Genomic DNA, 14,448 nt, shown 5'->3' on the forward strand with positions numbered 1-14,448 from the left:
TTTTTAGTCCAGTATACGGTCGGCCGGTTGCCCGAATAGGCGCTAGATATCCGGTATCCGCCCGTATAGTGTTTAACCAGATAGGCCGGATAACGGATAGTTACCGGATATCCGTTATATCTCTAGTAATTAGTAAATTTATACAAACTTTTCCTCTTTGCATTTTTAGTTTTTTAATGTTTTGTTATGCATCATATGGCTTGTTTTGACTAGAACGTTTGAAGTAATGAAACATAATTACAATGATTTAACAATGGTTATAAATTAATATTTCTATATGCTAACGCGGTGTGTGTGATATTTATGAATGAAATAGTTTTTTATGGGTAATATTTAATTATTATTATTACGCAAGTTACTAATAGTCTCGTTTGATTTCAATATTAATTGTGATGTAATCTAGATTCTCAGGTTTTTTAAATCAAATATTACAAAAATATCGTAGATTGTAAAACATCCACACTGATAGTGAACTGTAGAAGAAGACCATTCCAAAATATATATATTTTAAAAAAGGAAAACTAAGCGTTATTTTGTAGTCAAATGTTAAAATAGACTAATAGCAGTGTGTAAATATTAAAACACAAATATCCACCCTTATTGTGCACAGCCGATTCTAATGTTAACAACTTAGAGACTTCTAACTAACCACCGACTTTATATATCGACGCTTGGAAGGCAATAATATTTAAGTGACAATCAGTAAATTTTGAGTAGTGTGATTTAAAATTTTCGATTTTAATATGAAATTGCACAACAATTAAACTATTTATTTTATAAGATATAGCCTAATGATAATAAAATTGTCCTAGACTTACAAAGACTAGATCAAATGACGTAGAAAAATGTGGCGATTCTAAATATTTATAGAATACATTTTCGGTATACTTATTTGTTCAAGCGTCGATATGTAAATTAACAACCTCAATCGCTTTTGTGCGAGCCAACGTAAAAATAGACCTATCAGTATAGTTTTATGACATACTTTTAAATGACTTATTTTGATTATCAAGATTAAGATTGTATCGTTCATTAAAAAAGGTTGTAAAACAAAGAATTGAAAAACTGAGTAATGAATAATGTATCAATGCAACTTACACGTAATGTAAACAAACTTATTTACAATTGCAATGAATTTCCTAGGTTTCATTTACATTTTAACACAAATAATTTTATTAGATCAAAGGGAATTCCATATTCAATCCAAACTATTAATATCTTCAGCTTTTTTAAAGAAACGAGCTCTATCTTAATCTTCGATCCTATCTCGAGAATTAACCAATCAAATAAGTCATTTGTAAGCTTGTCAAAAACCCTTTGTTCTGATTGGTACATTTTCGCGATGGATATAAAAGCGGTTAGGATCGTTTATTAAGTGGCGGTTATAAATTTTCAGCTAAGTATAGAGTAAAATGTTAATCCTGTTTATAAGTTGTGTTGAATATACTGTAGTTTAACCACACGCTTAAATAATTCACTAGGACACGCGTACTGCATTCGGTACTCACAATGAAGATTGTAAAAATATTTATTGTCAAACTTGTGTAGAAAAATAAATATTTGTTTTTCAAATATTAATTTTCTTTTTATATTTATTATTTGAACTATAACCGACTTTCCGCGCAAAAAGACTGCATTTCAGTAAAATTGTAAATCCACTTTACGATATCGCTGGAAATCTACAAAACCCAAATAATACCATACTTGTAAAAACTCACGCATATATTCCATAAACACTTTTATTGCATCTCATAAATGTACAATATATTGTAGAAAATATAACTTAAATTATTAAAGATTATTTTTAAACTGTGTACACAATCTATGGAACTGTCCCCACTACAGAATTAGATATTAGACTATTTCCTGTTCTCAAATATATTCAAAAGAGTTAAGGTAAGTTTTCTACACCGCACATACATTTCGAATTAATATGATGAAAGTAAATGACCTTGGCTTTAAATTCTGACAAGTCCATACTGAGATTTCATGAGTTGCCGCAAAGAATATACGTATATATTTCCCTTATTTATTTAACATTGTACCTTTCAACAACTCCGGCGCATACTTAGAACATTTTCTCATTATATAGTCATCGTATTGTCTTAATCTGAGTACCTTCAAAGAATAAACGATGTTTAATACTAACGAGTCCTTTATGCCTTTACAAGTTACGTTTTACACACATAGTCACGTACAAATAACCAATTTAATACAATGTTACTGACTTGCTAATCACCTAAGTTCCTGGCATTTAATGATGAAAAATGATATTATAGCGATCATGTCCTTGTAGAAAATCATTAACAGTGTTCAACAATGACATAATTAATCTCTATTTCATGAACTAACCATTATTTTTACAATGACAAAATAGCATTAGTTAATAACACTATCAAATTATACGAATAAATGCGATGTATATTTATCACCTACTGCCACAGTATTAAAATATCGCGCAATTATACCTGTTTTAACAATTAAAAAAAGACGACCACAATAGTTCCATAATCCACATTAAGGTAACGGCACCTGTTATCGACACCTACAAAAACCATGTACGTAAGGTAACAGTTCCAATACTGCACACAATCGTCATTTAGGCGGTGGAGGACACCGCCAGCTTCTTTAGGTGCTCCATGAATACTTGCAGCGAAACATCGTCCGTCAACACGGGGGCGCCACCGTCCTGTACATTAAAATAAAATTTAAAACAAATATACAGAGGTTCCAGAAACCGCCACCAAAGCGACATGTATGATCATTGATGATAACTGAAGATGCTCAATGACACACGACCACAACTATTCACGCAATTTAAAAGAGTTGATTCATCAATAGTAAGATAAAAGTTATCAATTAACCGAATTTCAAGGATCACAACTACTCACGCCATTTAAAAAGATTAATATATCAAAAATAAGATGGTTACCAATTAACCAATTTCAATAAATGGCACCAATCGTCCTTTTTTGATCGAAACAATTAACCAATACATTAAAGATTTTTGACACGTGTACGAATTACTCATTTTGATTGATTTAGTCTTAGGATCGGATTGAAGATTGAGATTGAGATCGTTTATTGAAATAGGCCATAAGTCACACCCAAACTGAATAGAGAAGTCAGCACTATTAACTTTTTAACGATACACCAGCAATTTTAATTTTTTCAAGTCTCATTTTATATTGTTATTAACTGTTATCTAACTATCGAAAATCAGCTTTAAGTCAATTAAATTAGTGTAACTTTTCTTGGAATGATGTGACTATAGTCTATACCCATTATAGCCAATAGCTAGTAATCAGTATAATTACTATTTGAGAGTAATGTTCACCTTAAAGCAATAACAATATTAATAAAATACTGATACATGCATTACAATTGTTTTAGTTATAAATAAATTATAAATAAAAATGGCTGAATATAGTAAGCTGAAACAAATTTATAGAATCAAGACGAATTTGTATAAACATGTAAATATATATAAATTAATAGATGCTTTATAGCCTTTAAAAACATCAAGAAACAAAAATGCATTTAAAGCTCAAGCCAAAAGTTAGTAAATTTGCAAATATTTTTAAAATAATTACTCATATACTTATAAAAGCGTAAAAATGTCATACAATTTCAATGTCATTCCCATTAGTAATGAATCATGAATGGACTTAATGTTAATCAAAAGCAAATTATTGCCAACACCAAAAATTTTGAATTTTTAAAAATAAAAAGAAACAAAGTCACTACCGCAGATGGTATCGGCATCGCCTGGATATCGCCAAAACAACGATGAAACAAAAAAACAAGAAATCAAATTCACACCATGCGCAATGGCATCACTAAATGATAACACCATGCGGGGTAACATTCACCATAATATTAATAAAGGTAAATAATTAAAACATTAACTATGTACAGTGCATTAAATAAGCAAATTATTTTTGCTCTAATAAACTAAAGATATTAAAGTTGTCAAAAAATCATATTAAAAGATCAAAAACAATATAAAAATTTGAGACTTATTAATTGTAGAAAATTTGTGAATTCGAATAAAGAAAGATATAAAATTAATTATCACGATGTAATAATAATTCATTTAGTCAACTCACCCCTCCGTACGCGTACATATTGTTGTGCGTTTGCGACGGATTCACCTTCGACAAGAGGAACCGGGCCTGAAACAAAATGATTCATTAAAATCTAGTCCTACTCGAGCTATAGAAAGTCTTATTTTAAATTCACTATTAGAAACATTCCCGCCCTCACACCCACCACTATAACTCCTGTAAGCCAGGATCAGCAGTGACGCTCATCTTATGACACCGAGCGGTGTCCCAGGGAACACTAATTTGTCTTTATCCCGCAATGAAATGAATCAAATAGATAGGGAGGAGTTGGAAATATTAATTAAACACTACCCTCCATAGCAAAGCGGTAGGCAAAATAATGAACTAAGGAGACATTTTAACCTCAAGTATGAGGACGTTTACAACGAGATAAACCAGTTGTTAAGCACCACGGATACAAATTAAACGAAAAGGCTTTTCTTCGAAAAAGAAATTCGCCGGTAGTCTGGCCACATACTTTGATATTACTTGAAAGGTGGGTCCGCCTAGAGAGAGTCAACCTGACATATTCGACTAAAAATGCTTTTTGCCTTACACCTAGCATATAACTAGCATTTGATCTCTTTCAGCCATTATTCCACGAAAATAACACCTATAATACAGCTAGCACCTATTCGAGCCGACAATACAATTACCGGTGGTAAAAAACAATGAGATTTGCCGCCGCGCTGCCTTGGAATACGATAAGGCGGTGCAATGTTGTGCCGCGCTCTGTTCACAATAATCGCCGTATCATGTACGTTCCCACGTATAAAACACGTACACGCTCAGGGCACACAGCGTATAGTTCAGATAAAAGGTTTCAATTAATATTGTCAATTAACAATTGAGTTTAAACTAATAATATCAACGAATGGTTAAAACATTTTAAATGCGTTTGAATTAAAGTTTTTTTGGAATAGCAATTCGTGGACAGTGTTTAGGCAATAAGTACTTTCATTTTTTTAAACATTGTGTATTTATCAGTATGCTAGGCTGTTCCATTCATTGGTGGTTGTTTCAGATTTGATATGTGTACTTATATTGAGTGGTTTACAAAAGGAAGATCTGGATGTGAACATGTTGAAGAAACTTGAACGTCATGGCTTGAATATTAACGATATGAACAATGAGTAAGTGTTTTTTCTTCTTTTTTATTTTATACGTGCATGGAGTAGTGACCCCACTGCACCTGATGGTAAGTGGAGCGGGGACAAGAGCCCCCCTACCACCAGAAAAAAATGTTTACAATAAATGTTAGTTTTGTGTGATATTTGTGTGTTTCAAAATACAAAAACGTTTGTTTCTAGGAATCTGAGAGATGATTGTTTAAACAGCGCAAAACAACTGTTAAAGATGAATATTCAAATACTGAAGCTACAACATCAATTACAGAAATGATGTTCAGTAAGTTTTTAAATAATATATAGCACTCTTAATAAAATAATGACCTATTTCAAAATAGTTAATTTGTCGCAGTCGTCGGAAAACTAATTTTTGTTTGGTACTTTTTGAAGTTGCTATAAAATTGAGCCTATTAAAGATAGGTAAAAATGAAACCTTTAGCATGAAGAAAAACGGAAAATACTAAAGGTCACAAACAGAAATTGGTTGTTTGACGATTCCCACAAATTGCCCATTTTGGAATGGGTCATTATTTTATTAAGAGTGCGATATGTGTTTTTTATAATCAATGAAATATATTTATTTATTTATTTGTAGCGAGCCGGCAAAGAGATCAATCTAATAACAAAGAAACAAATAAAACTGATTTAAAATCGTTTATAAAATATTTCATGGAACTACAAAACTCGAATGATAAATCAAAAACAAAAATGTCGAAGACGTTACTACTAAGAATATTGTATTACAAGATTACGATATACTGCAAAGTAGTAACATAAAGTACATATTTAATGATTTAATTGGATACAATTCGCCTCAACTGAAAAATAGTAAGTCACAAACAACCACAGAAGGGAAGCTTCAACTATTTTCTCAAAATATTATAAAGCTTTGGAATACCTATAGTAAACAAGATTATACTTCGTCTCGGCCAAGAACATTACCAACTACTAGTTCAAGTCCAAATAAAAACATGAATGTTCCGGAAATTGACATTATGAAAAAGATATTAGCAGATTATATTTCCAACAAGAATGAAATGATTCATACAACTACACAGTCACCTCGAACAACAGAGCTAGACATAGATAGAATATCTGATGAAATTAGAAGATTTTTAGCCAATACACATAATACTAATGAAACTAACGGGCGGAATATTGGTACAAAAGAAGAAGTTAATAAAAACAATCCACAAATAAATACTTATACAAATACATCAAGAAATGATGTCTACGATAATATCATAAAAGAAACAAATAACTTTTTCAGTCGAAGACCAACTATGGAAGATAACAATTTTGGTACAGTTGCTTTAAAAAACAAGTCAACCCTACCCATCGCCGATGAAGTGAGGTTAGATTACCACGAAGATCTTGCAAAGCATAATAATGCACAAACAAAAAAAGAAATGCCAAATAATAGCGAACAAGCTATATCAAATAATAGACTAGGAAACTATAACTTGATGAAGGATGATAGCATTTTCAATACAATTAATAACTTATATACAAATATGACAAAAGATAATAATCAGAAGATTAAACATGAAAAACCTTTACCAAGCGAAATCATCAAAGAAATTGCAGAAAGCGTTAAAGCAATCGTACTTAATGACATAAAAAAGGAAATATCCGGTATAACAACGAAATCTACATTGACCACAACAGGTACGTTATTCTTTTAAACATAAAAAGACAAAAAACTTATTAAACTTCTTTTCTCATTCCAGAAACATCAACCCTCACTACAAAAAATGTCGACGGAAAAGGAATAGAAGTTACGCATATGATGGAAAAATTCATGGAACTATTCCAACAATTTAAATCTATCGAAGAAAAAACTATAACATCAGGAAATTCGCAAATAAAGGTGACCGAACAGAAAGACGTCAAACATGAATTCAAAGGACCCGTTAAAGTAGTGTACACATCTAATAAACCAGCAATGAGTCCTTACGGTGTGAGAACTCCAAATGAACAATTCGCGCCAATTTTCGTTGAACAAAACAATAATGTACCAAATACGATTGTTCGAAAATTCAATGTACCACCTACTATGATGAACCCAGTATATCAAGTGCATGAAATCAACAACTATCAAGTCAAAACTGGACTAAGACTTGCACCTATAACTATACAAACGAATTCTTTTGAAGTGCCTCCTTTGGGTATACCGATAGCTAAGCCGATTTTGGTTCATCAAAATATCATTGTTACTACAAAGAGTCCCAATTTAAGACCGAGGCTTGATACTCATCACACAAGCTACATTCATCATATTGATCGTTACAACATAGACGATGAATTTCGGAGTAGAGATAATTGGCAGAAGCCTTTGACAAATCCGAAAAGAGAATTCCGATCACGAGCTAGAGATGCGTATACGCTTAACCAACGTGACAATTATAAAATAAAGAAAAACGATAGATCTAAATTCGATAATCATAATGACGACTTTGACCGTGAATATAAACCGCATTTTACCAAATCAGACTACGATCGTATGAAACTGAAATCAAGAAATAAAACGATTCCACGAAAGACTGGAAAACATTGACGAATCAAAAAACAGCGATGAAAAGGAAGATTGTTGTAAAATACGTGTGGCTTCACGGCAACAACTGCCATTGGCCAATGCGAAGAAACGATCTCGGTACGATGACGTGCACTTCCGAAACTTTCTGAAGACCCAACAGAAAGTTAACGACATGCTTGAGAAAATACTAGCCGCGAAAACCAAAGCTGATGGAACGCGCAGCGTTGAAACTACTTGATTTGTGAACGTGTTTTAATAAAAATAAAATTTTACTATGTCGCATATTTTATTTTCTAAAATTCATTTATGGACATAATCATATTTTTTTATAAATGAAACCTGTGCTTACTTATGACCTCAGAAGCAATTGTTTATTATATTGCCACGCCTACATACGTGATATACATAAATATTTTTATTTAACGTCCAAAAATCCACATAATCATCCACTAAAATCCACACAATATTTTTCCTAAGTTATTCTGCACTGTATATATATACTCATTCATATTTATAAGATGTTAAACTGTCTTTAGTAAGACCACAAGTAATACATAAAACTGACCTGTGATCCACCATGTTCGGTATCAATATATCTCGGCACGGGGAAGCGGCTCTGCAGTATCTCCTGCGCGTCGTCGATGGGAGCGCGGAGCAGTTGGGCGAAACTCTCGTATTCCGGCATATCCTGGTAACGGAGAGCGCGCCATTGCGCTATGGTCTGGTGGGGTAGACAGAGATTACAAATATTAATGTGATAATTTTACGCAGACAATATTATTGTCAATACTAAAAAAAATAATAATAATAAATCTTTATTTGGAATAAATAATACAGTTTTTTTAAAAAATACAATGTTCGATAATATCTGCATTAGTTGGGTAACTGTGTCGCAGATAAGAATTATAGAAGACAGTTAGATAACTTTTACATTCGTAAAATTAATACGATTAAATACTTATCACTATATTTTAGCACCAAACTTCTGCTATCTCTACGAGCTATATTACAAAAAAAATACTGATAGGGAATGCGTATTTAGTAGACCTGTATTCTAAAATTAAAATTAAATACAAACCTCTCCATGGTATATAAGTATCTGGAAGAACGTATCCATGAGTAATATCCTGTCGGGTTGTATGGAGGAGGTGTCCAGCAGCACGGGCTCCGGCGGGCCGCCGAAGCTATACGAGTACAGGATCGGCTGGATCATGATCAGCGACTGGGTGAGGTCCTCGCGCATCAACATGTGCCTGGGACAAACGTGGTTTATTTATAAACAGACGAGAAGTTATAATAAACGCCTGTATCTTGTTAAATCAATAATCATTTTTTATATTGGCAATGTATCTGTCTGTTCTTAAATATATTGGTATTCCGAGTTGACACTACATCTTTAGGTCACTTGTTCGATGCTTCGACGACTCTGTTACTTAGAAAGTGTTTGTGAGGGTTGTTTCGTGATCTGGTAGTGGCCAATTTAAGGTGGTGGATATTTGTATTTTGTTTACATTATGCTATATAGTAAATTACAATAACCAATTAAAATATGTCATTATAAGCACGTCAAAAAACCTTTGTTCTGATTGGTCCTTTTGTGCTATGAAACGAAAAAGCGATTGGGATCGATTATTGACAACGGAAGTAAATTGTAAAATATGATGTAAATGTGTTTTAAATACATATAATTATTGCATTTATTAGTTTTATTACAACCTGTAACGTTTTTTTCTTTAAAAAAACAATGTCTTCATAATGTAATTAACTACCAAATAACCAAAATAAATAAATATTTGCACTGCAACAATTATATCATTAGAATCGAACCCGCACTACTCACCTATAGAATGTGGTCTCGTCTGGCGAATTGTTGAACACCTGCAGGAACTGCGAACGACGCAGGTGGTACATGAACTGCGGGTACAGACTGAAGTTCTCCGATAGACGGAAACTGTTCGGATCGTCCTTGCCGTACTCGCCGAACTTTTGACACTGCAAAAGTAATTTAATAAGTAAGTACTTTAAGATGCAAAATTGTCTGTTGCGTGGTATTGTTTTAACTGAATAAAATTCACAATGAACTTGAAGAATAATGTGTAGCGTTATCCCAAATGCATTCACATTTGGGTTAAACTTTATTGAACATCAGAAAGTGTAGAGCTACTATGGTAAAGCATAAAAACTCATTTATCTAACACAATATCAGTAATTCGCATATTTTGATGCACAGTGATAATTGATGGGACCGTTCTGTTTAACTCACATTTTGTTAATAAGCCAAAAATTTATGATAAAATGAAAGACAATCAGCGCTGGCTGGGTTCTATACCTTAGACAGCAGTCAAGCTGAGACTCTATTTTACCAATCAATTGCTATTTCCTTCTTGTTTATTTCTAATTTAGGAAAAATAGTAATAAATTATTTATTGAAATTCGTCCCGTACCAGTCTGATGAGCATCCTGTCGAGCCAGCGCAGCACGTCGGGCCCGTCCTCGAGCTCGGCGCGGTACACCACCAGCCGCGCCATCACCACCGCCGCCGCCTCCTGGTCGAACCCGGCCGCGATGTGGTGCATGCTCACCGCCGCGTCGCCCCAACTGCAAACAATTTAGTTACGTATAGTTCAGGAGAATAGTATGCTAGTAGAGAACAGGAATGCTTGATTGATTGAAGGTGAAGGTAGCGAAAAAAGTGACAGTCTATAGACTCTGCCTACCCTTATAAGATAAGGTCGTCATACTATGTTTGTTTGTAGAGATGCATATATATAAAAGCTATACCAGGGGACCATACAGGTTAAGGATGATAGCAAAACTGTTGTAATGTGGGTGACTAGAATTGGGACTATAGGCACTTTCATCATATGAGCTTTTTTGTTCTATGTGACTAAACTTCACTCTGACATTCCTACATTGCAGTCTTCATCATCATCAATGAATCTCAACTCACTTTCGAGCGACGGTGGTGACGCGCACGCGCCTCTGCCCGCTGGAGTGCTGGTACTGCGTGATAAACTGCACGCAGCCGCGACCACCTTGAGGGACTGCGGCGTGTTGGTTTACCACCTAGGGAATGAATATGGATAGGATAAAATAGAAAATCTTTTATATATAATATAAAAATATGTACTCCAAGCTTTGTGCTAGGATTATATGCCTCATATTTGAGAAACAATCACATAATAATACAAAGGAAATTGAATCAGTCTCAGTATAAAATATGCGATAAGAACAAATTACAAACTGCAATTAAAAATTACAGCATTTGGCACTTTAAACTTAGATGCAGAAACAGTGTTCAAACATGACTAAACATTTTTTTTTATATGCGCCACATTTTTATAACACAATTACAAACAATGTGATGCTATGACAGATTTTTTTCTTTCTCTCTTAGCCCATAGCCAACTCCTTAGATCCTCTTCCCTTATAGAGAGATCACTGAACCCACAACAGGGATATACAAGGGCTAGATATATACATATTTTTCTTAGCTGTTCCTGGTTGACTGTCTCTATATTCTATAACATCTATTTTGGCCAATCAGAAAAAAAATACTAACAAAAATATTACACCAGATTACCTCGAAGAATATCCCCATAGTGGTGCTGGGTGTGAAGGTACACATCTTCCACTGACAGGTGTTGCCCATCCCCACCTCCTGATCAGACACGCACGGACCCTTCACGTTCAGAGATACGCACGAACCGATTGCGCCCGAAACTGTCGACAGCAAATAGAATTTTATGAGATTACTTAACTTATACACTTAATAATGAAATTTAAAAATATATAACCTAGATAGCACATTTATTGAGGAAGGTTTTGGGCTATATAATATCACGCTATGACCAATAGAAGCTGAGTATCAATGAAAAATGTTGAAAATACGGACAAAATATATTTCTTATCAGAGGTTCTGTTGCTTGCTCTGTGTAAACATTTGAAGTTACATTGTTTTAAAAAAAAACCTTTTTAAACATAGTTCCCTGGCGCATCTGCCTCCCTCAATGGAATATACCCGAAAACACCCAATGGATTATGATGAAATTTCATATGAAGATAGTTTGAGACCCTGGGAAGGACATGGGCTGCTGTCTATCCTGGAAAAATGTATAGCGGGACTTCTGTCCCGGAAAATCCTTTCACACGGGCGCTTCGCCCTTAAGGTAAGGATATAAAAGACCACCACTACTGCTAACTTACTTTTCAGTTCTCTACTGCATTTCACTTCTAATGTTCCATTGAAGGCCATCTTGTAATCACCCTTCGTATCCTTAGCGAATACTCTCTGGAATGTCTGCTTAAATAGGGATGAATTGAAAGAATCACCCATTACCATGTGGCCACTATAAGAGAAAAGTATTTAATTACAATAAAAAATCTATAGAAATTCATACATCGAGTGGACTAGTTATAAATTTGTAGTATGTATACAATTTATGGCTAAGGCCGTTATACCCCTTCACAAATATTGAATGTAGATCATGAATTACAAACAAGAAAAAAGATTAAAAATACAACTCACCCTGTAGAATTACAGCACTGTTTCATCTCCATTAAACCTGTCTGATCTAGGGCACATGAGTAGATATCAATTGAATGACCGTTCGCTGGAGGACCTAAATGACAATGCTTCATAATGCTTTATCGCCTTCTTCATGTACTTGGCGTTGTCCTTCTGAATGTCATGGTGAGAACGGATAGGCTGCTTCAGCTCATCGTTGACAACCTGGCCCGGACCTTGAGAACAGGGACCTCCGAGGAACATCATGATTCTTGCACCAGTGTTAGGGTAAGTTACTTCCAACAGACCCACAGCTAGTGAAAGGGCCACGCCGCTGCTACGGAGTGGTCTCTTACCAACGCCCAAAGGCCAAGGATCACGCCCAAGTTCTCCAAGCAAATCAGTAAGCGCCATGTCACATTGCTTAACAGGTTGTAGGAACCGGTGTGCTGGTGGCAACGGAGTTTGTTGCCCTGGATGTTGCTGGGGATTTGGTGCATTAACACGACCAATAGCCAGTTGTTCTTGAATCTGTTTAGCTGTCAAGTCTTTGGTACCCTTGAAGACATAGCATTTGGAAATGCCTTCTATGCCTGTAAAAATATTGTAAAGTTGTTTTTTAGGAGAAATAAAGCAAAATTATTTAAAATTTTAATGCAATTATGAAAAAGTTATTCAAATATGACTTTTAAAAGACACAATTACAAGATACTAAAATTCACAATACTATGGTCTTCAGTATTTTTAACCCCAAATTGCAATAGTAAATGATTATTATCAAGCACCTTAAATCACAATTTGAAAAAAAATTACATAATAAAACTAGACCAGCCAATGCAATACTTACTCAACTCATGGATTTGGACCCATACGTGCCAAATGTGATCAATCCAACCAGGGCATTCTGTGGCATAAGACTCAATGAAGTCTGGAGAGAATCCTTCAGTGCTCCAAGTTCCTCTTCATCCATGCATGTGTCAACAACGAGGAGGTATATCGGTGGCATAGTCTGGGCACGGGTGATAGTGTACTCTATTGTTGAGAAGTTTGGAATCAATTCTGCAGGTTGATGCTGCTCGGAAATGGCAGCATATTGTGGAGGAAACTGAAAAGAAAAGTCAAAATTATAACCATGATTACAATAATCTATACTTACTAAATGATATGTTTTTATGACTCATGGTGGGTATTAAGACTGTTATTTCAATCTTTAGGGTATATACACTGTAGTAGCATATATTTGGTATTCATGTATAATGTTTTCTATTTATTACAAGAAAATTATAAAGAATGCAATATTTTAATTTGTATAAGATAAAACTATAATATAATAAACATAATGGAAAAGCCCAAATATACAGTATTTGTTGTGGCGATTATGGCTTAAATTTACAAATATAAATCAATACAAATTTTAAGTTTCAATGCACTTACAGGATTCCTTTGGAAGCAGAAGTTGCACACCCATAATTTAGCTCTATAATCCACTTGGCACATCGGATTCAATATAGCTCTGCAAGTGTTACGCGTACACAGCACGGGTTCGTATTGAATGGGCGGCAGGTCGGGCCGCTCCTTCAGCGGTTGGTACAAACATGCTAGGGGCACCACCAGCCTTGTAGTCTCGATCCTACTCGACGGCCATACGTTCCACGTAAACCGTATGCCATCCCGGTCTTCGTTCTGTTGGATAAACTCCTCGTACGTGGCCATATTGCTGATCTACAATGAATCAAATTGGAAAACACCGATCACAGAACACTCGAAATGCTATACGTAACACACTATTAACATCGTTTTACACACCACGTTGTCATGCGGTATTTCAAAACAAGCCACATACGCGCAATATCACAGTCCTACAAGGTATTCATTCAGAAATATGATGTATATTGGATTTTTTCACTAATTTCAACAGACTGGACGAGAGGCTGGCTGATTTGGCAGTTGTCAAAATCATAGACAAATCAGCTGTCATACAAGCCACGTCATTTTTGGAAACGCAACATAAATTAAAGGATTTTATTGATTTTTCTTTAATTAAAATTCAAATAAATAATATTTTTAGTGTAAAATAAATGCATGATTATATTTTCAAGATAAGGCATATCCAATATTTATGGTTAATCATAGATTGTAGAATTTTGCGCATAGAGTGAACGAGCGTGTCTT

At 34.4% G+C, this 14,448-nt stretch overlaps 1 protein-coding gene and 1 long non-coding RNA gene across 2 annotated transcripts; one reads left to right on the forward strand and one right to left on the reverse strand.

Moving 5' to 3' along the window:
• Positions 1-1,721: 1,721 nt before the first annotated feature.
• Positions 1,722-14,237, reverse strand: LOC115448334 (protein transport protein Sec23A). The gene is given in 16 exon segments (XM_037446112.1): positions 1,722-2,689; positions 3,748-3,768; positions 4,110-4,175; positions 8,335-8,490; positions 8,848-9,022; positions 9,610-9,761; positions 10,214-10,367; positions 10,720-10,835; positions 11,353-11,492; positions 11,976-12,118; positions 12,298-12,380; positions 12,382-12,869; positions 13,124-13,145; positions 13,148-13,381; positions 13,711-13,998; positions 14,083-14,237. Coding segments are annotated over 15 exon segments (2,319 nt in total). The 5' UTR covers positions 13,990-13,998; positions 14,083-14,237; the 3' UTR covers positions 1,722-2,599.
• On the forward strand, positions 4,788-7,740 carry LOC119192287. Its single transcript, XR_005113612.1, has 4 exons — positions 4,788-5,057; positions 5,131-5,239; positions 5,417-5,513; positions 5,829-7,740. It is a non-coding gene; the product is annotated as an uncharacterized LOC119192287 (long non-coding RNA).
• Positions 14,238-14,448: the final 211 nt, after the last annotated feature.

The sequence above is a fragment of the Manduca sexta genome, unplaced genomic scaffold (assembly GCF_014839805.1).
Source record: "Manduca sexta isolate Smith_Timp_Sample1 unplaced genomic scaffold, JHU_Msex_v1.0 HiC_scaffold_2567, whole genome shotgun sequence".
Taxonomy (NCBI): domain Eukaryota; kingdom Metazoa; phylum Arthropoda; class Insecta; order Lepidoptera; family Sphingidae; genus Manduca; species Manduca sexta.